Below are 25304 nucleotides of genomic sequence, written 5' to 3' on the forward strand. Positions count from 1 at the left end.
TTTACATTGGATAAGCAATTCTGAAGCTGTCTTATTTCTTCACAAAATCTCATAAAAACCAGATCAAGCAAATGGGCATGGCAACGAGTATACAAAGCTTTAGGCTTTTCTTCTTGGAACCTAGAAGCTACACCTTTAAATTTTCCGCTCATATTACTAGCGCCGTCATACACCTGGCCATGGATTTTGTTTATGACTATGGTTGGGCTACAAATATGTTTTAATAGTATGATTTCTATACAGCCCATAGCATAATGTGTACCCAGGTACTGAAAAAATAAATGTATCTTAATACAAAAGAAAAATGTAATTAGTATAATGTAGTAATAGAAAAAATATAGATGTGAACAAACATGTTTTTGTTGTAAAAAGGAAATAAAATTATAATTCTTGCTTTTATCAATTTATTAACCCTAGATTATGTATGGTTACACATTACAGATTGAGGACTTTACTGGCACACGTGACCATGAGTGTGTGGTGATAGGCGGGAGGGGTGGCGGGTAGCGTTATGCGCTGCGTAAAAAGATTGCTAAATATCAATCTGTTTTGTGACGGTGCTGAGTGTAGTGGTTGCTTGTGCTTTGTTTTAAATGATAATGTTGGATGAGTTAAAGTCGAAAGTCAAAGGTAGATTAATTCATAACCAGGGCCGTGAAATCGTGAGTAATGTCTAATAATTTAAGAAGGAAGAGGCAGACCGTCAAACTGTTAATATTACGTTGCCGAAGGCTTGTCAAAGAACTGCTGCAGCAGCTGATGTATCAGAGCTAGTTGGGACTCAAATAAAGTAAGCCTTTTAATTAACTAAATATTATTGAAGTCACTGAAAATTAAATAATTAGAGAAACCCAAATAATATCAATAAAGGATATATACTTGTTTTTTCCAATTGTTACAGTGCAGTTTAACATGCTTTTTTTACAAAGTAACTTATTTGTCTATAATAATCTAATGATAATTATTATTTATCGAACGATCACTATAAAAGCAATTCACTGGTTAGCTGTAGTACATAACAAATATAAGTCTTACATGAAGAGTTGAATTGATGAATATCCAAATGACCCCCAAGACAGTGACTAGAAGGTCATATCTGTTGCGCCTTGACTGCCAGTAACCACGGGGAGTGAAAGCTATGTTCTTCATGACTACCTCCACGACAAACACCAGAGTGAGGACAGTGCTGATCATGGCAAGAGGTCCTGTGTGTTTCTCCTCTTCCCGCCACTGCCAACAGCATAGGTGTAATTACAGCACAAAACCTGTATGTAGATTTAAATCCAAAAATAATTTCTGATGACTCTATACAGACTACACTGTACTAACCGAAACACAGAGGAGACTGCTGTTTATCAGGACCATACCAGCAATGAATCGTTTGAAGCTTATGTTCTGAGTGAGGTCATAGATCTTGGCTCGAAACTTCTTGCCATCAGGCCTTGGAGGTAGGTGGAGTGGTTGAGCAATCTTCAATCTCTTTTTTAAGTCACACCTGAACAACAGTGTATAAATAAAATATTTAAAGAACTGCACTAATTATTTTGTAGATGAAAATCGCTGCTATACCTGTGTTACAAAATAATTTTAAATACGGCTTTTATAGTATTAGCTAGTATTCTGGATGGATAAGGTTGGGAATAGAGGCCACCACCTGTCGAGATCCATGAGGAAGAATTTAGGGCATTAATCTCAGTCACGTTCCCTCGGAAGAAGGGGAAGCCAGCTCTGAACCAGCCTCTCCAGTCAAAACAGGCAGGGGTTGGCATGCCATATGTCTAGGCTAGCAAGAACTTTTGACTCTAGGGAACTCCCACCAACTCCAACAGTGAACTACCCTTTCACCCCAGTATCTCAACATTTTTGGTTATTGATGTGCCTGTGCCGTTCCTGGACATCCATAAGGTTGCCCAGATTTAAGTCACACATAGGTTTTTGTTGTGCCCAGTGTGGGTTCAACTGGAAGATATAAAACAACAAGAAGTGAACCATCCTGGATATATACCATCATGTTGTAAACATCATAATCAGAAAAATTATACCAAACAATGTATAATACACTAAAATTGTTACAGAGTATTGCTTAGTCTTAAGTCAAAGACATTACTGAATAACTGGAGACAGAAAACACAGTTGCCAAACCCTCTGCGCTCGTGAGTGTGGAGGTACCTCAGTGCGAGGCGACTACCTGGCTTTTCAGCCGCACTCCCTATTCGCTAACACTATACATTCAGCAAAACAAACTTCAACTGGAAATTCTATATAAAACAGATTAAACATAACCTTAAGAAAATCAAATTATTGTGTTACTATATGGAAAACACATTAATTGTAATACCTACCAACGCCTCTGATCCACAGTGAGCAAAGCAGTGCCTTTATTTTCTGAGTAGTTAGCAATAACAACACCCACAAATAAGGTGAGTCCTATCATGCACCCCAAGAAAATGTATATGTGAATATAAATGGCATGTACCTGAAATAAGAAATTACACTCATTATTAATTTCCATTCAAGTTTTCTATGCACATTGAACTTAAATCTATTATCACACTAAAAATTAGTATATTTTAAATAAATTATCTCATATAGTATACAAAAAAATAGGAGAGTAAATTATTTTCAATATATTTAACCTCTGTAATAAAGTAAACAAGTGCATAAAGGCAAAAAGATCTTACTGAGCAGCTTAAAAATAAATTATACAAAGTTTTACTGATAAGTTCTAAATTGATCAAGGAAAATATTCATAAACTGGTACCACCACTACATTTGCAAATCTATCTTTAATTCTGGATTTTAAATCATGGTGGATAGAATAATAGTAATTGTCACCAATAAGACCTAATTTTGGAAAACATTAGTTAACATGTCAAACTGACATTTTTAGTTGAATATAGCCACTAAAATGAAAATTGAAAGAAATTTCCCAAGGCGATATTTGCAGCATTGAATTAAATTTTAGAATGTTATAAGTCACAGTCATATTTCTTGCACTCTCTTCTCACATCTGAAAAATTATCTATAAATGTTACATCCACTAACTCTACATACTAACAAGTAAGTGGTAGAACAGCCATGTAAAATCAGCATTAAGAACAGTTCAATGGAGTATACCCACTCCTTACTCTCGGAGGTCAAGTAAGACAAATGGTATTATTGTTTGTCTTCCCATGCTTTGAGAATTTTAAGGTATTAAAGTTTTAACTGATTTTAACCACTTAATGGTTTGTTTGTACCTAAAATTATGTTATTTTTCTGACTTTGCTGTTTTTTACAGGAACAGGTTTGTGAGATTAAGATATATCCTTTTCTGTTAAAAAGTTATTTTATGTGCCTTTTTTCAAATTGTTATTTTTTATATATTGTCCACTATATTGTAGCTATGGTCAAAAAGTGTATATTTGTAACTTTTAAGAATGCTACAGGCTATGCCAGGTACTAGTACTACATATACAATTAAGTGGTAATACTAATATTTTTGTGGTATACAATTAATTTTGCACAATAATTGTTGATAAGTGTGACCTCAAAATCCATTCAATTAACTCACTCTACACTAAACATTAACAACATAATAACAAAACTACAATCTGATCTATTTATAAAACTTATTAGAAATTTTGTATATTCAAAAAAAAATCTCTTAGAGTTTTATTAACATGTTTTACCTTTTTGGTCATATACTAAGAATCATTACAAATAGTTGGTAGAGAGTACATGTTAGTCCTCCATCATTAAAATAAGAATTTGATCAATAGCATAATTAAACTGAACAATTTGTATCTTTTTGTAAGTAATTATAATAGTTTTACATCAATAGACTAAAAAACTGGTAAATTTGGATTACTACGACTATCATGCACTGGACAATGAGCAAGCACAAACTGATGGATTTTTGAGACACTTTTATTAGATGTACCAAGTTTTAAACTTAATCATAAAAACAACACTAATTGCCTCCATACTCCACCATAATTCCTTTTCATCTTAACTACAGTCTTAATATACAACCAATTTAATTAAGTAGTTGAAGTTATATTCAGTCTTACTTTTCATGATAGTGTAAAATAATGCAACATTTAATTTTACTATAGATTTTGAAATCAACATCACAAAAGCCAAGGTTAACTAAATTAGGATTATTTATATAAGAATTAATGCTTTAGCCACTGAATTGGCAGAGAAAGTATATCAATTGGTATTAAGTCCAAGAGTAATGAATTTGTGAAATTTGTGGAAGGAAGTTATACCATTATTGAGCTAAAAGATATTTCCTTATTTAGTTTGATGGGGGATAAATACATTCACCTGAAATCAGCAAGGCGTACTCTACAAATGTTAATACAAGGACGACGAGGGCAATTGACAACCATGCAGGCAGCAAGCTGGGGTTGAAATTTAGGTAAGACTTACAGGACCCAAGGCCTTGATGAGAATATCTCTGACGTCAAGCCACCCTTTGAATGACAAAACTTCAAACAAAGCCAACATCGCATAGCCTATGTTGTCGAAGTTAAATCTTCTGGGATTAGCCCTGTAGTCAAATTGATAAATTAAATACCTTTTTCCATTATCACATGATTTATAGATGTTTCTTAACTTGTTTCTTTGCACATATTTTTTACAATACATTTCCAATAAAAATAAATGCCAATATGTTTTCAAATGACTATAGAGTCACAAATTCGATAAAAACTTTTATTGGATTCAATTCTATATACTAAACGGAATCTGAAGTGAACTATAAACTGTGTAAAAGAATTGAACAGCACTTGTAACTGAGCAAATGATAGCTATCTGAAAATAGTGTTTATTGGTCTGCTGCAGTTATACATTTCCTATGAACTCCAGATGAACTCTTATTAATATTGTAGGTGCAATAATTTATAATAGGGTGACGACTCTTAACATGATAATTATCAGATCAGACCAATAATATCATGAACGGTTTCTATCACCCAATTTTAGAAATAAATATGTATTTAAGTGCGACATTTAATACATAAAATATAATGCATTTAGTAGTCCTGTTTGCTTAAGCCATCAGAATGGCTATCAGAATTCTGAACAGTTGATGATTCTGCTAAATCTTCAAATGGTTTTTCCTCAAATAGCTGATCTACTTCGGCATCATTATATTTTTCTATGACTTCATCTGTCTCAGGAACTTTCATGTCAATCAAAACGGAATCTTGTACCATTGTATCATCAATTATTGAACTATTGATGACGTTGATGGTTGTTCAGTTGCAGAAGTACTCTATAATGGAACTTTGTTGTTAGTATCTGTCAAAAAAATTTACGTTTTAAGCTGTAAACATCTTGTAACAACTACTATGATATCCTGAATCAAGAATTACTTCCAGTAAAATTATATTGTTGTACTTTAATTTATGAAATTTTTGTAACCTCAAAATTGTTTGACATTTAACCATATTCTCTTCCGAAAATATTAGTAATTTTTCAGTTTTTGACGTGGCACAAAAACACACTGCACTTTTTCTTTTTCACTCAACATAATGTCAAATATATTAGATGAATAATAGTTTAATTAACAAAATAAAATAACACAACACTATGTATTTTATTAAATTCAAAAAAACACGAGGCACCTGTATAAATGTTTACAAATATATTTAAAACATCTAGCAAAAACCATTAAGATTGGTTATAATAGAGTCCTCTCAGAATCCTACATTATTCCAATGGTAGTAGTTATGAGAAAAATACTATAGGCTAGAATAAGTACAATAGTAATACATTAGAGAAAAAAGAAATATAGCTCTATGCATTCTATGCATACATCTGGCCGGGTAGTATCTCAGATTTTATTATCTGCTAATGTTTTTACACAATGAATACGTCTACCGTAATCAAGATAAGTTTTTAAGACTATAATAAATAAAATGTATCATTGTCAGATCTAGTCAGTTACTTAAAAAATTTTCAAAACTTTGCACAAAAAAGTTTTGTATAATACAAAAAAATTAAAAATCGGCACAAATAAACAAATAGTTTAACAGAAGAGCAGTAACTTATTGGGACTGATTAACCTGTCGAATGACTGTAGGGGGTGAGGAGGTCTGGTGGGATCGGCTGTAGTGACAAGAATGTTAAATGTAACAGCTTCCATAAGTTGATATAGTGAGTATATTTGTCGTGGAAACTAGAAAATGCTCCCAGTCACTTTTGAAGCACTATTATCACTGAACACCCAATGTGACTGGTTCCATTTACTTTAATAGTAAGTGTTTTTAAACTCAGTAAGGCAAGAAATTCATGTAAGATACAGATGTTTGCCAATTACAATTAAAAAAATTGTTTGAATAAAAGAATACAAGTAATATCCAGTTTAACAGTTAAGATGTCCTTTCATAATGTATTGTCTGTGATAACCAACGAGAATTATTACTTAAGAATCTATTTAGGCTGATTGAACTTTTAATAGGGAATCGTGATTGGGAGTTGATCCAAAACCCATAAATATATATTAGTTACTATCTCCACATTATAGGGTTATCTTTATATTAATTAATATAATCAAAGGGTTTTAGTTGTTTATTACAATAATATATTAGTTTTAATTTACAAAAAAATTAGGAAAATGTTCCACTCCACCATCCCTGTTCTTCAAACAATTTAATCTCATAACTCAAAAAACAACAAAGTTCCGTCTCATTTCCTGGTTTTGTAGGAATCTGACTATACTCAGATGTTAGTACTGTTTCTGTGAACCTAGATTTATAAAAATTGTCACAAATTAATAGTGTCACATTTTGCCTTCATTGGAGTCAATTGAGAAGCTGTTCCTTTGTTATTTATTTATTTACTCGACCAAGTGCAATGCCTTTTTATACAAAGTTTCAAGCATTTATATAATTAACTTAAAAATAAAAGTAAACTAAGAAGTAGAAACACTATTAAGTAAATAATAAATAAACTAATTCAATACTTAACAAGCTGAAGAGTGATCTGTAAATCATAAGAAGTAGAAACAAAAATAATGCTTAGGAAACTGTAACAACAGGTAAATAAAGTAATAAAATAATACCAACCAATAAACTGTTCAAAATTTAACAATAAAAGGTGAATAAACTATTATAGATTAGATAAACAAGCCTATATACTGAATTGCAAAACCAGTGTATAAACAAACAAACAAAATCGTCGGAATGTGTGTGTGTGTGATGACACAAGAAGTAAACTAATCATGATCTGGGAGCTAAATGAGGTTTACAGGGATAGTATGTTAACAGGTTTGATTTTTTAATTATATCCATGTAAGTTGTCACAATCAAAAAAAGTCAATCAATCCAGAAGTAGCGTTGTCAAGGCGCATCACACAAGGCAGTGGACTGTTCTAAAAATAATTGCCATTGTAAGCTCATCTTATAAATGGCTTAGTAAATCTCGTTGAACCAGGGACATGGAAGTCAACTAGCTGTAGAAGTTCCAGGGAGTCAAGAATCAGCTTGAAGAGGAACATAGTATCAGCAGCAGGTCTCTGGTGTTCCAAAGGTCATAGGTTGAAAACCCCAAGCTCAAGATGTTGTACAGAAACCTTCCGTAATGGTAGCCAAGCAAGAACACCATTAGTCTCATGAATGCCTTGGAGTCTAATGATATGGTTGCCACACAACACTCCATATTCCTAGACTTGGAGAATGAAGCACTTACACAGTAGGACTAGTGAATATGCAGATGGACAGAGTGCTGTCTCTACTGCAGATATCGTCCAAGTATAGATGCCAAGACAAAATTGATGTAAAATGTATACACAGGTATCTAAAGCAAGATGGGAAAGATGATTTATTAATTCTGTTCAATGCTTTATGTTCCTTAATAATGTCACTCAGACAGGTGAGACAATTTATTGTTAAGTGATCTGAATAAAGTGATGTGACATTAACTTGTAATTTTAGTAAATCAGATCTTATCTGATTCAAGTCACATCTGAAGTAGTTTGAAATATATGATGGCTTCTAGTTTAATGGCAGATCAGAGTGCAAATCAAGATAAAATTCAAGAGCTGGATGGTGCACATCATGATAAGCGAGTAAATCATTTGCCCTAAAGCAACAAACATTGGTATTAGTAAAAATCAGAACAACCAGAACTGTTACTAATGTCAGTGAGTACACCATTATATTGCAGATGATTGTGCCTAGGCAGAATGTAATAAAACAGATTTTCAGAAGCTTCAGGAGAGACATAATTGCTCATGTTGAAATCCCAGAGAACAATAATAAAATAATCTTTAGTATTTTTCAACATAAATTTCTCCAATGCATCACTAAAGGACTAGAATTTAGACAGAGATGATTTTGGGTGAATATAAGCGACACATAATAAGAGTTTCGATTTGACTTTGAGAAATAGAGCTTGAGCTGAAAAATTATGAACTTTAACGTCCAGAAGCAGGTACAGCCACCAACACACCACCTTAATTAATTTCTCATATTTAGAATTCATAAGTAGAGCATTGAATTTTATTTAGAATGGAATATAAATATACATTGCAATCCACAACTTATAAGCTGCCTGTACTGAAAGCTATCTTGATTTTAGCCCCATAAAACAATGTTAAACTTCGAAACATATTTACAACCTTGTTTATAGTCATATAGAATGATAGAAGATGCCTCATTTTAAAAATAAAATTAATTAATACGCCCTCAACAATTTTAGATCCCTTCAATTTATTTTTATAAACGATTCAGAAAAGAATTCAAACTTTTTTACATTTATTGTTTGAATGAAGTACACATTTTGCAAGAAAAATTAAAAAAAAAATTTGAATGTATATTTATGATATCTTCAAAATTAGATATCTCACATAATGTTGAATTAAAAAATTTATATGAAAATGTGCTTGAAGGATAACATTGTTCTTATGGGATAAAACTCAAAGATCATTTCACTTCAGCCAGCTCTTTATTGATTTTTTGGACATACTATTATTTGTATTATAAATACAGACTACACTGACCACACTCTGGGGACTAGCATGGAGGGATAGGACTCGTTGATCCCAGGGTGAAGTTTCATTTTAGTGACAAACACTCTCCGCATGAACACTCCTACACAGTCTTCCCGTTTGGTGATAGTGGGATCGTTGCAGCGAGCCAACCGGCCACCAAACAGCTGGACACCGTAGCTTGCAAAGACGAACATCAACACTATCAGCAATATTGATACCTAAAATAATAAAAAATCTATAACATTTGTGCATTTTAGAAATTTTGGTATTTTATGAATCGTAGTTATTTAAAGTAATTCTTACCAATAATATTTCCTTAAAGCCTCGACAAAGCTCATCTACAACTTTGCGCATGTGGGGAACCAAAGTGAATATTCTGAGTGGACGGACACAGCGAAGTATCATCAACAACTGAGCCCCAGAGTTGGGTGGCACACTTTTTGGCATCCAGCACAAGAATACCAAACTGGTCTGCAAAATAAAAAATCACACTAGAACTACAAGTCAAAATACTAACAGAATAAAATACATTTATTGCATTGACAATATATTAGATTATATTGCAATAGTCAATATTAATACCACTTTTTTACAGTATTTATCTTACAACTAAACCCATTCACTTGAATTTCCTATACAATGCAGGCACATATAATATATATTCGTGAAGTCATTCCCTGGGCTAGTAACACTGCCCTGATTACCTTTTCCATGTGTATTTCATGAATTATTAACCAACCGAGTAAAAACCGCAGGACACCAGCTAGTGTTTTAATTGAATTTTGAACTATTTTGGATTGTTTCTAAATTAAGTGTTTCAGGGAGACTGTTAATGAGCTTGATGCTAGCTGTAAATGGAGGTGTTCAAATGCTGCTCTTCTATGATGTTAGGCTCAAAAGAATTCCTAAGCTCTTAATCCATACTTACTTTGGCTGCATTTGTCAATCAATAATTATTGTGGGAAGTTTAAAATTAAATATAAATTACATTACCTCATCAGCTAAAAAATTTAATTAAAAATATAACACATTCCTGAAATAAATAAAAACAAAGCAATATGTTTATATCACTTTATGGCTTATTCCTGTAATGGCCTTGTATCCTTACTGAATTTCATTGTAAACAACCAAGAGGTTCATTGAACTTCAAAGCTCAAATAATTTTATAACTCTAACCTGAATAGAACTTGTTTAATACTTTGAGAATGATGGAATTATCATGTAACACTTAACAAAAAAAGTTTTGACAAGAAAAAACATAACAATATGGAAAATCCTATTTCTGACCAACCTATGTAATTCATAGTTTACCATAGGGTGGTCAGAAATGCTATCAGTATGAAGCGATATAATCTTGTCTTTATCGTAATAAAGACTTTACTATAGTAAAAAGTTATTATGGACTTGACAGAGCTATCTCAAAATCATTTTGTTGTCCTTCCATTTGTCCAATAACTCTCTAGAGAAATGTTGTAAAGACTTGAAATTGGTATATATAGGTTTAGAAAACCTCTATTGATTTTGAGGTCAAAAAATAAAAGGACAGTCCACTTTCCTTTGCGATACCTCTTTCATTACATTTTGTTGGGTCCTTTGATACTCCATTGTATCAGTTTATAGTTTGTATAATTATTTTTACTTAAATAGTTCCTTTTAAAATTATGCACGAAAAACTTCCAAGACTAAAATATTGTATTATCTCTTCAAGCTAACTTAACCTCAAGTTTTGACTTAGAAAGATTTGTCTATAGTTCATGCAAATTAGGATAAGCTATTACTTACTACAAAAATAAAAACATCAAGAATCGATGCTACGTCCTTCATATAAGCCTTGGGAGTAAAAAATATTCCATCAGCCAATATCTTGAGAGTAAGCTCCAAAGACATCGATATAACAAAGATGTATTCAGCCACTTGGAGTATCGGTGTGGACATGACTCTGAAGTTGGGAGTCTCAAACATCATGGAGATGCATGACAAAGTCGTGATCCAGATCATCACCCAGTCCAAGTACGTAACAAGACTTAAGAAGTTGCTGAAACATTACAGAAATCTAACACTTCAGGATAAATTGACGAAGGCACAACGATGAAATGTGACAATAGTTGCACTGTTTTGTGTTTGATTTAATTATTTCTTAACAAAATTATCTATAGGTTATTCATTTTAAATCTTATTTTTAGAATAACCAACAAAATAAAACACTAGATGAAGGTTCTGTTTTTATGCCAAATTTATTTACTCATTTGTGAGAAATAATTAACAAACAAATTCAAAAACAAATTTTAAATTTAAAACAATATAATACTGACTTTTGTCCAAAGATAAGCATTGGCCCATGTTTAGACTAATTATACACCAACATAAGTATTTACTAATCATTGAGTGCATATATTCATTTAAAGAATATATAAATTGTAAAAGAAGTAATGGTACTGATTAATATCAACATTTTATTATAGATTTTGTTAGCTTGTAAACATTATAACAAACTATAAGAATGTGACATTTGTATGTATGTATATATATATATATATATATATATATATATACATGTATATATATATATGTATGTATATATATATATATATATATATATACATGTATATATATATATGTGTATGTATATATATATATATATATATATATTTATTAATTCAATCAACTGAAACTTTGGTTTAGCCAAACAAGTTTTGATATTTGGAACATAGCTAATTACAAGGTTAAATGCACACCAGACTTCGAACAGTGTGGGAAGCTTCACACTCTCACTACAATGGACAACATCCTGGTCTGGGAGTGATTCTCAATGGACCAGTGTTTACTATTTCCAATTTCGATGTACATGTAGTAGAGATGGAGTCTCAAACAAAATTTCAACTTTCCCAGTTATCTCACTCATAAAGGTGTTGTGTATACACACACTAAGACATAAATATTTATCTTAACATTTCTTAGTAGATCTTCTGTACACAAGCAGACACAATGCACGTTCACCTATTGTGTTTATTATGTGAAGCAGTTCTAAGCAGTTATCCAGTTCTGAGCTACGTTCCAAATTTGAAGACTAGATCTTTGGATAGTAAGTATAAAATCCATAAAATATTTTACAGATAAGAATCTGAGTTAACAAAATCTTTATAAAAGTTTTGATAGACAAAAATCAAGAATCCTAATGGATTAGTAATTACTATTTTCAATAGCGACGTAGAAGTAATAGTAATATAGTTTCACATCAAATTATAAACTAATAGGTAAAAGCATTTGACTGATGTTGTGTGTACAGAAATTGAATTTCGTTCACCAACAACTGGCAGGAGAGACTTCACTGATTGTTCAACCAATAAGTACTGTATACTTAATCGAGAAGTGAGTATTAATAGATTTATTAAAAATAAAGCATAACAAATGTTCTATTAATGTTCAGGTCCGGAAAGTCTGACTCTTAAAAGATTAGACCATTTGGATTCAAAACTTAATTCCATGACTGGTTTAAGTTTTTATCTAAATTCACCCATCTGTAACTAATTAAGACTTTATTGACAGTATTCATTTGAATCTTCATAATTAAGGACAAATGAACTTTATATGTATGATACATATTTCCTGCTAGGTGGTAGCCTGGATACCGTTATAGCACTGAAAGTTATGGATAGCACCGGATTTAGCACTGAAACTTAATATTAAAGGCTGTCTTTGTATAAATTTCTATAAGTAGATTTAATAAGCATATTAATAGCAGGTAAAAGGCAATAACATTTTAATTTACAGGTTAGTCTATTCTAGAACAGCTTACTGTCTTTGTACTATAATAAATAAATAAGTGAAAACATTTCATTAAGTAATGTAATGTAACGCAAATGTAAAAAATTGTAATCAAATTATGTGGATATAGACATTTTAACAATTTCACACACTCAAGATTTTTTAGAAAATATGGATGTTAAAAGAGCTATCACTGAAAACATATTGCACTTACGGCTAGGACAAACATTTTCTGTTAATAAGACTGTTTGTTATCAGTTCAAGCAGAACACTTACTGGAGACGTTTATACTTGACTTTCCGCTCCTTCCCTGTGAGTGGGTCCCTGAGCCTAGCATCGTAGCGAGCATACACCATCAGCTGACAGGCCTTGCGGAACTTGCTCTCTCTCGGCACCACAAACAGGGGAGTATCAAACAGTGGGTGATTCTCCCTTAAATCTTCCTCTCTCTGATTCCTATCCCATGACAGAAGTTAATAAATTTACTTTGAACCAAAAAGCACTTTTACACTCACATTTGGTTTTTTCTTTAATCACAGAAACTAACACAAAGTAACAAAATAAAGCACAATGACATGAAATATTCTAAATAAATCTAAATAAAGAGTTAAACAAACACAAACAATATTTTGCTGTTGTTGTGACAGTTGTCAATTTCTGTTGTAGTGTTATTCCTGTTTTAACAGCATTGGCTGTTTTTATTCTTCGCATAATTAAGAGAAACTTTAAATTGTTAATTCCAGGACTTGTCTACCACATTGTATATAAGGTTGATGTGATAAGATTATTGCGATAAAGCATTATAAATATATTTAATAAACATGGTAATAATAGGCAAAAGACAATAAAATTTCAATTTACAGGTTAGTCTATTCAAGAACAGTCTTACTTCAAAATATTAACAATATCCCTATAGAATGTGCTGTTCTGATACTTTGGGTACTAATGCATCTTTCTTGATAAATGAAAAAAAAATATTTTTGAAAAGTCAAGAAACAAATTATACATTAATAATATATTTCTGAGTATTGCATTCAAAAAGGGTTCAGAAAATTGGGAATAAGTCTAGAAATTACATTAAGGATAGATTGGTTGGTCTTTCTTCTCACGCTCACACCAATGTAGTCACAGAAAATCTCACCATGTCTCATATATATATATATATATATATATTTATATATATATATATATAATATATATATATATATAATTATATATATATATATATATATATATATATATATATATATACACAATTTATTTGTTTTCTATCAAATGTAATTGAATAGTATGAATATAAATATTGTTTTTAATCAATTCAAGATAAAAATAAAAATTAATATCTTATAGATAACTAATACAAAGTCTGTGATGAAATGATAAAAACACTGTAAACACCAGAATAAAAAAAAAAAAACACATTCATTGGATCTAATAATAGCATATGAATTACCATGAAATTGTTTAAATCTATTTTCTTACAAATTGGTTTATAGCCAATAGACCATGAAAGGAGGATGAATTGATGAGGAAAAGGTAACCAGAAATATCAACTTTAATTGTCTGGGGCACATATTTATTTACGTCAAGTCTTCAACCTGATCATCAAATTCATTGTCCTAATCATTATAAATAAATAGTGTAATGGTTTCAAATCCAATAACTAACTTTATTAAACGCCTATCAAATTGGTTTTATTAGTGAATAATATACTTTAACAGAGAAATATACTGCTTTTATCAGTTACATCTGAAATTTTCCAGGAGTCTTCCTCTACAGCCATCCTGTTAAATAACTGTGGGTATAACTCTGCTGCCATGATGTGCCTTGATTTTCTTCTAAAGTGGTAACTGATAATACCTTCTCATTTCTGCTTGTTGCCGTTTGGCCTGCAACAGCTTGATGTCCAGATCATGTGGCCTACTGCGAGAGGAGCTAACACGGTTCATTGCTCCAATATCTCCATTCTCCATTAGGTGCTCGTATGTTTGCTTCAATTTGATAGAGCCGCTGCGAACACTGCGCCGTATCGACCTATTGGCAAACCTACAATCATCACAATCTTACCAGTATTACACAATGTCAAGAAGCACATCAAGTTAGACAGTAAATTGTTTAAAGCAAATTTCCAAGTTTACACGGACATTACGTAGAACCTACTTTTTCTGGTCGATACGAAGCTGCTTCGCACTGCTGATAGTACCCTGAGGATTAAGGGGACTCTTGCCTGGCACTGGGATCACTGCAGAGTCTCCCAGCATCAGTCTCTGGTTATTAGAATCACTGTAAACAAATAGTTCGTCACAAAGTATATTGTAATCTATATATATAAAAATGAATGTTTGTATGTTTGTTCCTTTATGGAATCGTGAACTATTGGACCGATCATGATGAAAATTTGTACGTATATGTATTTTTCCACGGAGAAGGTTTATAAGCTATGCCCATCCCTTTCCCGATTCAGGATTCCGCCCCACTGGTTACAGAAATACCCATAAGAAATGCATTGCAGCAAACATATGTTAACGTCTTTTCAAATTTTTAATCAGCTGTTCTTTGTAAACATATATTACACTTATAGTTTTTAAAGCATAGAGTAAGCTTAAGAGAAACGACAAATTTTGTTTAAACTGTTTTTGCAATCACTGTTAAACATAGACTTTACTATCCAGATAATACAATTCAAATTTGACGTAAAAATTCACCTTTAACTGCAATATTTATTTAATATAAACCATGCTCATGCTTGATCAGAAGAGTAATGCAGATATCATAATTACTATCTTACGTTGGCTACAAATATAAAGAATGTTATAAAATCAACCTTAGTTGTTTTTTTTGACAGAAGTATGGTTCTCAAAACTCCGTGTGTACATATTCTCTCGATCGAGACAACAAAGCAAGCTCAATCGTGGCATCGGAGATATAACTAATTTAATCTAAAATTTATTATAGTAAAAAAAAAAAATTTACTAAGTAATATAAGGACTTCGGTTCTTAAGATTTGCGTGCGAAGCCGTGGGTAACAGCTAGATAGAGGCAGGAATATGGTACATACCTTCATAATACGCCCAAGAGGCTCACGATGGAACGACTATCAATTATCTCAGCAATGTTTAGAATGTGATAGAAAAAGAATAAGTGAATATAGTGTACTGTTTTCAACGGGAAATTGCGTGCGAAGCCGCGGGCAACTTTTGCAAAAAATTATTGAAATGCGCAGCAAAGCGCGCCGGGCCCGCTAGTCTCAAATAAAATAACACCAGCCAGTACAACTGCAGACGAACAAAAAAAATAAAAATCTGGATTAACCAGGGATTATCAAGAAAAACAAAAGAAGTAAATATATGTATAATAATTTCCCTTAACATAGAAAATAACAAATATTTCTTTTGTTGAACTGTTGTTTTGAGGACATAATTATTTCTTAAAACACATATATCTACAGAAGAGAATTTATTTTGTATTATGTCACCATTATTATGTTTTTTCAGTTTATGTCAATAAAAAATGTATTTTGCTTAATAACACCATTGGAAAAATATCCAGGTATCACCAACAAATCCATACTTTGAACTACGTTAAAGGTAATAAATTTTTGTCACATTCTTCCATAAAGATATTGGTAAAATGAGAGATACATATGGCACTACTGCCATTTGTTTATACTGATCTATGATATAACAATTATCATCCCTCTAGTAACAAATAATAAATTGATGTATCAAAAGACTTGAAAGAACAAGACAAAAGGGTTATTGCAGAAAAGGACATACAAACGGACAGGCTGGCCTTTCACCTTTAGACTCCAAAATCAATAGATTTCCTACTTGAACTAAGAGGAATCTATGAACCAAGTCATTCTATAAATAGTTATTATGCTGACAAATGAATTGCTCTTTGGATTTTTTGCCCAGAATCAATTAAGTTCTTTCTTAGACGACATTAATATGCCATTGATAATGTTGGATATTTAGCCAATCAGGTGGACATTAATGTTTAAAACCAGCAAACATTCAAGTACTAAACAGCCCATTGAAGCAACTAGAACCATTATACCTCGGTTGTTCTAGTAGCAGAAATCAACCTCGGTAACTTGGTTGATGCTGCACACACTGCAGGAATAGAAATGTTGATCATATTCAACACTTTGTCATAAATAAAATAATTCTGTTAAAATTTACTTTTGAGTATCAAATCCAACTTCCTACAACCATTTTCATATAATTAAAGGTATTTAAATAAACAAAAAACCATTTAATTGATAATATACAACATGGATTTATAAAAAGTAAACCAAAACAGCAGGGTATTTAAGGACCTGACAGAACGTGATGTTTGAATTTTATTTTTCACTAACATTAATACAACCAAAGTAATATTGTATTGAGCACTTTTTTAGTATGGCAATCAATTTTATTTAATAAATTACTTTTAGTATTACAAAATTTTTAAACGAGTTTTTAATTAAATTTATTTTACAAAGATTACAATTATTAAAACTTACTTAATTATAAATGTGATAGCAGCCTTCCTTAAGTCTGTGTTCACATGCCGAACCTTGGGCAGATTACTCAGCAACTTGATTGGCCTTTGTTTACGATAGACCACTTTGGAATCAAACACTTCAATAATCTTTTTTACACCTTCATTTTCATCATCACCCAACTCAAACACAAACTGGCGCATAAAACTGTCTCTAACCTAAAAATAAATTAAATAGTTATAATATCAGTATCATCTGTATATAGTTAACATTATCAGTGTGTTACCTTACTTTCATGTTTAAAATTATTCCAATTACATTAATCCTTGGTGATTAAAAGTCGCTATATGCAGTTTTCCAAGAAGGATGGTTTTAGCTCACAATAATCTATGACTGTATTATGCTAAGATCCTGGGCTGGACACATGTACTGGCCTAGTCACTTACCTATGCAGTAGTACACAACTTACCCATTTTTTCACTTTAAGTAAATGGGAAGTTCAAAGAAAATTCAAGTACAAACCATATTCTTAAAATAAGAAAAATTTGGTTAAACAAATTAAATCGTTAGAAACAAAATTGTTACAGACTATTAAGTTTATTAAGTTAAGGTTTTGCTAAGTTCACACCTTACTTCACACTTATCAACAAATCATTGCAGCTATAGCCTCTGCCATTTTTTATATTTACTGTTATAATATACAATTTTTGTATTTTTTTAAATATTTCTATAATTTGTGTTTGGTTATAATTAGACATTTTTCTAAAACAATTTTGAAGCAAATAGCAGTATACAAAAATGTTTTAAGAAACACTTTTTTGTAAGTTTGTTTTCTGTAAAAAGATATATTTTTTGTTTCTATTTAAAGTCCTGAATACTTTGGTAAAATGAAAAATGTTTAACAAATATAGGTTTTAATAAAGGATGTGTATTTTATATTAGCTTAAAACCTCTAACAAATTGCCCAAATTAGGCTTGCTAATAAAGAAATTACAACATGGGCAGTTAGAGGATTAAATGTAAAATAGTTGTTCTTATTTGAAGAATATGACTGGTAATATCTACATTAAATATACCAAAAGTTGGCATTTGAGTAATAAATCTGACAAAATAAATTTTTGGTTGAATCACTGTTTGTGGCTTCCTGGCTCTATGGACATAACATAGGCTTTTAGACCACTAAGGTTTACGTAACAGATTTTGGTTTTACTGTTTGAGATTTAAAAAAATACAAATCATATAACAACTGATGCAATGCTCATTGCCCAGCTATGTCAGAATAGTGTGAATAAACTGAATACAAAATAAGTTTTGTGGTAGAAATATGGAGTGACAAGTGAGCATAAATAATTTACTAATAGTTTTGGTCATGTAATTTATACAACTGCCCCAAAAATATTCTCCAGAATGTTATGAATTATCCAAATATTAGTTGCAGACCTGAAGGCATTTTACAACCATTCTGGTTTGTGTTAATTTAATTTTCCAATCCCATAACTGTCAATATCCTTCGAGCAAGTTTAAATGGGCATATCAACACATTGTAACAGCAATTAATAACTTAATCTAATTAATACAAGTTACAAAACCATAACAACGTGGTATTGAGGCCAAGTAAAACTTACTTTAGGAAGGATGTAGTCGGATGGTATTTTGTGCAAGCACACCATCTGTGGGCTGTCTGGAAACTTCTCAAACACTCTTAAACGAAAAGGTAGAGTTTCTTTTATCTCAGCACTTTGTTCTCAGCACTTTGTTCTCGAAATTTTAGTTGTTTTCAGCTTCTTTATGTCTTCATCAAGTTCCAAGTTATCCAAAATAACAGCTACAAATAAACTCAACACAATCTGGAAACAAAAATATAATTGAATATTTCAAATAGAAAACATGACCGTTTGATGCAATAATATTGCTATAACTTTGGAAACACTATACTGTGGGCTAAGATAAGCAACTTCTGATGGCCATGCAATCAACACTTGATAGAAATGATACCCATACTTAAAGTGGTGAAATGTGAGTTTGGGAAAATATGCTTTTACATAATAATCATAGCTTTTTAAGATAATTTCCCTGAAGACAGAACAAGTAGAGACAATTTCCCAAGGTGGACTATAGAATTTAACACGTTCATAATGTTCACGTAATTTTATTGATTTTTTAATATGTTGTAGGTATTTTTTAATATTGTTGTAAGCACTATATATGTAAAAAAATGTTTTTTGTGTAAAAAGCATTAAAAGTCATTCCAAAATGCTGAATGATACATTTAATGTCTATTGGAAATACGGCTAGATTAAACTCACCATACAAATCATTCCTCTAGTTTACCATTACCTCTATGCCAGGCTGAGACAATGGTAAGCCATGGGTCTCTAGAGCCCCATGTCAGGTTATAACCCACTAAGTGCTACTATCGCACTATGCAATATGGTCGATTTGTTAAATTACCGTAAAACGGTTTATTTAATTATTCCATAATTTTCACAGTACAACATAGGAGAGATTTCTCTAAGCACTGGCTCTATTTTGTAAGCCTTTGAGTAGAATGAAAAACAACAGTCAGCTGATTTTGTCAGCTGTTGCCGCGCTCGCCAATCAGCTGGAGATGGTGCCCACAACCTGGTGTGACTGAATGGTGTGAAACTTCGTGTGTGCATTGTATGTTCTACTTCTCAAGAACAAACACGTAGTCAGTACTGGTGCCCTGGATGTGATTGTGGTGTTCATCCTGGTTGCTATAGTGCCTTAGAACACTTCAGGAAGCCTGTGGGGGGAGGCAGAGAAGAGGGTAGCACAGCAATCAGAATATGACTCTGACTAAGTTTCTTTAGTCAAATGTAAATATATATTAATCTTCAATAAGAAATCTTCAAATATTTAAATTAAACAGTTTCTATATTTCGGCTTAAGGAAAATTTACAAAAATATAAATAGGGCTATAAGAACAAAATAAACATATATATATATATATATATATATATATATATATATATATATATATATATAAATTGTATATATATATATATATATATATATATATAATATATATATATACAGGGTGAGTCAGAAATATGGTAAAATATTTTAAGACGTGATTTTAGAGCTAAAAATAAGAAAAAAATGTTATATAAAGGTAGGTCCGGAAACCCGCCATTACTGAGTAATGGCTGGCGAAAGATTTTGCTTTGTTTTCAGTTCACCTGGTGAAGTTAAGTGATTCTGAAAGGTTTTGTTCTTACTTTTTAACTCAAATAAGATGGATATATAAAGAAAATCACCTGAAAAATCAAATAAAACCACTCTAGGGGTTGTAGTGTGAACAGTTTTTGAGAAAAAGTATGAAATTTGCAAAAAATCTAATAAAAAAAATATCGTCTTAAATGTTTGATGTCGAATAACATTGTTAAATGACCAATAAACAAATTAATTTTCCTAATACTGATTGTAGAGAATTTAATTCTGAAAACAACCATAATAGACAAAGTTAACTAAATGTGTAAAAAAGTTATAATATTGACTCCTCACGTGTCACACTACACAGCAAACTTTTGCTGTTTTATAATAAGGAATGAGTATCTGATTGGTAACAGCTGGTGAAAAATAAACATTTTTAGTTCAAAATTTTATTTTTAAATACAATAAACATCTACAATCGCTTTTAGTCTCACTGGAAGATTAAAAAGGATGTTCTAAATGACCTCCATTGTTTAAAATGCACGCATTTAGGCGTCTTCTCATCAAATTTCGGACCCGTTCAAAAACTCCAGGTGTCTGCTTAATGGTTTCTATTCCATTAGAAACGTTTAATCGGAGTTCTTCAATGGTATCTATTGGGGAAGAGTAAACTAATGTTTTTAAATGTCTCCAAAGGTAAAAAAGTCTAAAGGCTAGCCATGAAACTGGTCCACCTCGGCCTATCGATTGATTTGTGAAACTCTCATTTTGGTGTCCACGAACAGCCAGTAGAGAGTAGTGCGAACAGAGAGTAGTGCGCAGGTACCCTGTCATGCATAAACCACATGTTTTGGCACAAATTCAGAGGTACATCATCAAGCAGGTTAGGTAGCTCGTCTCTTAAAAAGTTCAAGTACACCACGCCATTATGCCTGGGAGGAAGCACGAATACGACAAAATGATCTGCTAAGATTCCAATCCAAACATTTACTGAAAACTGATGTTGTGGGCGATTAGGTTTGATAGCATGAGGATTTCTGTCTGCCCAAATGTGGTTGTTATGGAAGTTAATGATAGCTGTTCTTGTAAATTGCGCCTCATTGGTAAACAAAATTGTATTAAAAAGTTCGGATCAGCACATTTTAACAGAAGCCATCGACAAAAACAACATGGGGAGCGTAGTCTTGTGGCAAAAGAGTTGCTGGAAAATGGAGTTGCTTGGACATGCTGGAAGTGGTATGGGTGTAACTGGTACTCGTGTAGTATTCTCCGAATACTAGATTGCCTGACATTGAACTGTAGTGACAATTCTCTAGTGCTCTTTTCAGTATAATCAGAAATTTTATTAAGAACCAACTCTTCTAATTCAACAGTCCTACATGATCGGGCAATGCCTGCATCACTATGCTCCGAAGACTTCAAAGAACCTGTTTCAGATAGGCGTTGATGAACAGTGGCAAAAATCTTGCGCTTTGACACCTGCGGTTAGGAAAGTTCTCTTGCTAGACAGACGTCTTGCTAAAGTACTATTGCAGCGTCCCAAACCATACATTAAAATGCATGTCTTCTAAATCAGAGTTTGAATAGAGATGAATATTACCTTCCATTTGTAATAAATTAAACACACAACGCAAAATCACTAATAAAATGGATGGAAATAACTGGTTAAAATACTTAACACAAGCACATAGTATCTTTACAGTTTGCCGTTTCGTTCAACAATGAGGTGAAATAATTATGTCATCTAATAATAAATGCCAAGCTGATTATTTATTATTTAAAAATGTTTAAACAGTTGTTGTTTAAATAATTAATTATTACCAGCTGTTACCAATCTGATATTCATTCCTTATTATAAAACAGCAAAACATGGCTGTGTAGTGTAATACGTAAGGAGTCAATTTCATAACTTTTTTACACATTTAGTTAACTTTGTTTATTATGGTTGTTTTCAGAATTAAATTCTCTACAATCTGTATTAGGAAAAACAATTTGTTTATTAGACATTTGACAATGTTATTCAACTTCATACATTTAAGATGGTATTTTTGTTATTAGATTTTTGGCAAATTTCATACTTTTTCTCAAAAACTGTTCACACTACAACCTCTAGAGTGGTTTTATTTGAATTTTCAGGTGATTTTCCTTATATATCCATCTTATTTGACTTAAAAAGTAAGAACAAAACTTTTCAGAATCACTTAATTTCACCAGGTGAACTGAAAACAAAGCAAAATCTTGCGCCAGCCATTACTCAGTAATGGAGCGTTTCCGGACTTACCTTTATATAACATTTTTTTCTTATTTTTAGCTCTACAATCATGTTTTGAAATATTTTACCATATTTCTGACTCACCCTGTATATATATATTTTGTGTGTGTAGTTTTTGTTCGAAAGGCTTTAAAGTGACATTTTTATTGTTCACTATGAAATTTGAAACAATGTTTATATTTTGAAATATTTATAACCATGTTTTAAAAACACATTTACAACCTCGCCATCTAAAAAAGAAAGAAAAGAAAAAATATCTACTACTCATCAAGACTTTTTTTAGAGAGTGTAGTAAGTGTTTAGAATTATCTTTATTTTCTAAAGCATGTTTTTCTGAAAAGAATGATATATAACACATGATCTTTGAATGTATATTTGTACCTAAAAAATGGCTTTTAAGAAACCATGTATTTTGCTTCAAAACAGCCCAGCACTTTAAAGTGATTTAATTACCAACATTGGACAGCCCAACATTGGAATAAACCTGTTAACGTAGGAAATTTAGGTAATTTTGTTTACAGGTCAAAATAAAAATGGGTGAAGATAAAAATATAAATTTTTACAGTATACTGGGATACAGCTACAGGGAGTGACATGTTATTTTAATTCATTTATAACTTAAACATGTTTTACACATAACACAGTTATATTTGGAAGGTTTGACTTAATGTGAACGTTGAGTTCAGCTCCAGTTTACCTTCCTCTTGATGCAGTGTTTGGAATTTGATACTGTTATAGACTTAACCCCTGGAATATGGAGTCATGTTTGTCTGAAACGATGTTATATGTAGAAAAGTCGGTTGCTTCACTGTACTGTTTAGGTTGGACATTCCAAAGGCCATTATGTATTAAAGGGAAAAAAGTAGCCGATTTTTCAAAGACCAGAGATTAACCTGGTCCAAAGGTTTAATGGATGCATCCACAATCACATAGATTTCAACTGTGCCAGTGACACTGCTAAAACTCAGTTCTTGGAGGACCTCAATAGCAGCGATTCGCTTTCTAGCAAGACTGAGCTTGATTTGGATGAATTTAAAGCCAAGGTCTAACTGAGCTTTATTTGGATGAATCTGAAGCCAAGGTTTTACTGAGCTTGATTTGGACAAATCTGAAGCCAGAATGAATCACAAGGCCCTTCTGTGGGAAGTTAGACAACTGCTTTAAATCATTAACCAAGGCCTACAGATAATATTTTGCAGTAAAAAAATAACTTATCTTCTCACGTCATTTGATGAACATAAAGCTTTTCATATATCATTAAAATTTATATATATGGCAACAAATTTACTTACAAGTGTCACAAAAAGGTGATACAAAATGAAGTACACAGCCACCAAAGGTGCAAGCGTCTCTCTTGTGCGCAACATTGTCTCGTCCATCACCTCAACCCAGGCTTCTTGGGTAAGAATTTGAAACATGGACATAAAGGCCTAAAACAGTGTTTTATCTTCAAAATTTATTTATGAAATACAATAAATAGGTAGTGCTTGCAAATACAGTAATTCTTTGTTTTAAAACCTCTGATAATGATATACTATTTATAGTATTTTGTTTTGATAAGACTCTATATGGATAACAAATCTGAAGTTGGATTTAACCTTCGAATTGAAACCGATTTAACCCTTGTCCACTTTAGAGACCAAAATCATTGAAACAAATAGTTTCAGTTATTTGCACTTATACATTACATACACCATTGAACTAATTTTTTACCTTATTTTATTAAATAATAAAACAATTTGTAATATGTCTTCTGACCATAATATACTGTACAAGAAACTTTAAATATTTAATACAGACTATGATATTAAAGGATAACTGTAAAATTATATCTATGCTTAATTTATTGATGATAATTTGCACATAATACTGGTACAGTTCAGTATAATACTTTCTAGATTACTGAAATATTAAACAGTATTTTATTAACAAGAGTCAGTTCCTGAAAATAATTCCACTAAAAACCTACAGAAAGTAGAGAATTGTTACAAAGTTAAGTTACATATGATACATTTGAACCATGTCACTCAAGTTCAATTTTTAATATTATTACCTATTAAGTCTTTTGTTGAAGTTTATTCTTGACGATGGAATGATTGTGAAGGAAATTTTTCCACCTAGAACTTGATGGTGGAAATGCAGACCTAATGTGACCTGTATTCTGTAGTTGTTTTAATAATTAATGTTCTGTTTTTGCTTTTTTTAGTGCATGTTTTGGAGTTAGAGTGCACGGATGGAGTAGACACACAGCATGGTTGTTGAGATTCCTGACTTATGCTTGTCACAATGCTGTGGTATGATTTGTTTATTTTAACCTGGAATGTAGTTATATTTTAAGTTAGTCATTCGCCTGAGGAGGAGATCAGATTGCAGATCTCGAAACGTAGTGTTACTGATTTTCTTTTGGTATCACTAACGATATCAAATTTCTGAAAAAAATCCTGTTTCCTTCAACTTTTAAGGGTAACACTTACTACAGTGATGCTTCCATGCTTGGATCCCTACTTTATAAAAGTGTTTATCCAAGTCTGCAAAATAACCATGTGCCGTTTCATTCATCTTAGTTCTGACTTACACGTTTTCCAACTGTGGAATATCTTAAATTTGGAAACAGGCAGATG

At 31.8% G+C, this 25304-nt stretch overlaps 1 protein-coding gene across 1 annotated transcript in view; it reads right to left on the reverse strand.

The window, feature by feature from the left end:
* The window catches only part of LOC124362639 (sodium leak channel non-selective protein-like), a 71342-nt gene that overhangs the window by 19026 nt on the left and 27012 nt on the right, over positions 1-25304 (reverse strand). Inside the window, 13 exon segments of the mRNA XM_046817316.1 lie at positions 1036-1230; positions 1330-1495; positions 2343-2476; positions 4417-4537; positions 8993-9201; positions 9287-9454; positions 10766-11018; positions 13025-13204; positions 14609-14794; positions 14909-15031; positions 17256-17452; positions 18860-19081; positions 23976-24113. Coding sequence (XP_046673272.1) covers positions 1036-1230; positions 1330-1495; positions 2343-2476; positions 4417-4537; positions 8993-9201; positions 9287-9454; positions 10766-11018; positions 13025-13204; positions 14609-14794; positions 14909-15031; positions 17256-17452; positions 18860-19081; positions 23976-24113 — 2292 coding nt within the window.

This window comes from Homalodisca vitripennis, chromosome 5 (genome assembly GCF_021130785.1).
Source record: "Homalodisca vitripennis isolate AUS2020 chromosome 5, UT_GWSS_2.1, whole genome shotgun sequence".
NCBI classification, from domain to species: Eukaryota; Metazoa; Arthropoda; class Insecta; order Hemiptera; family Cicadellidae; genus Homalodisca; species Homalodisca vitripennis.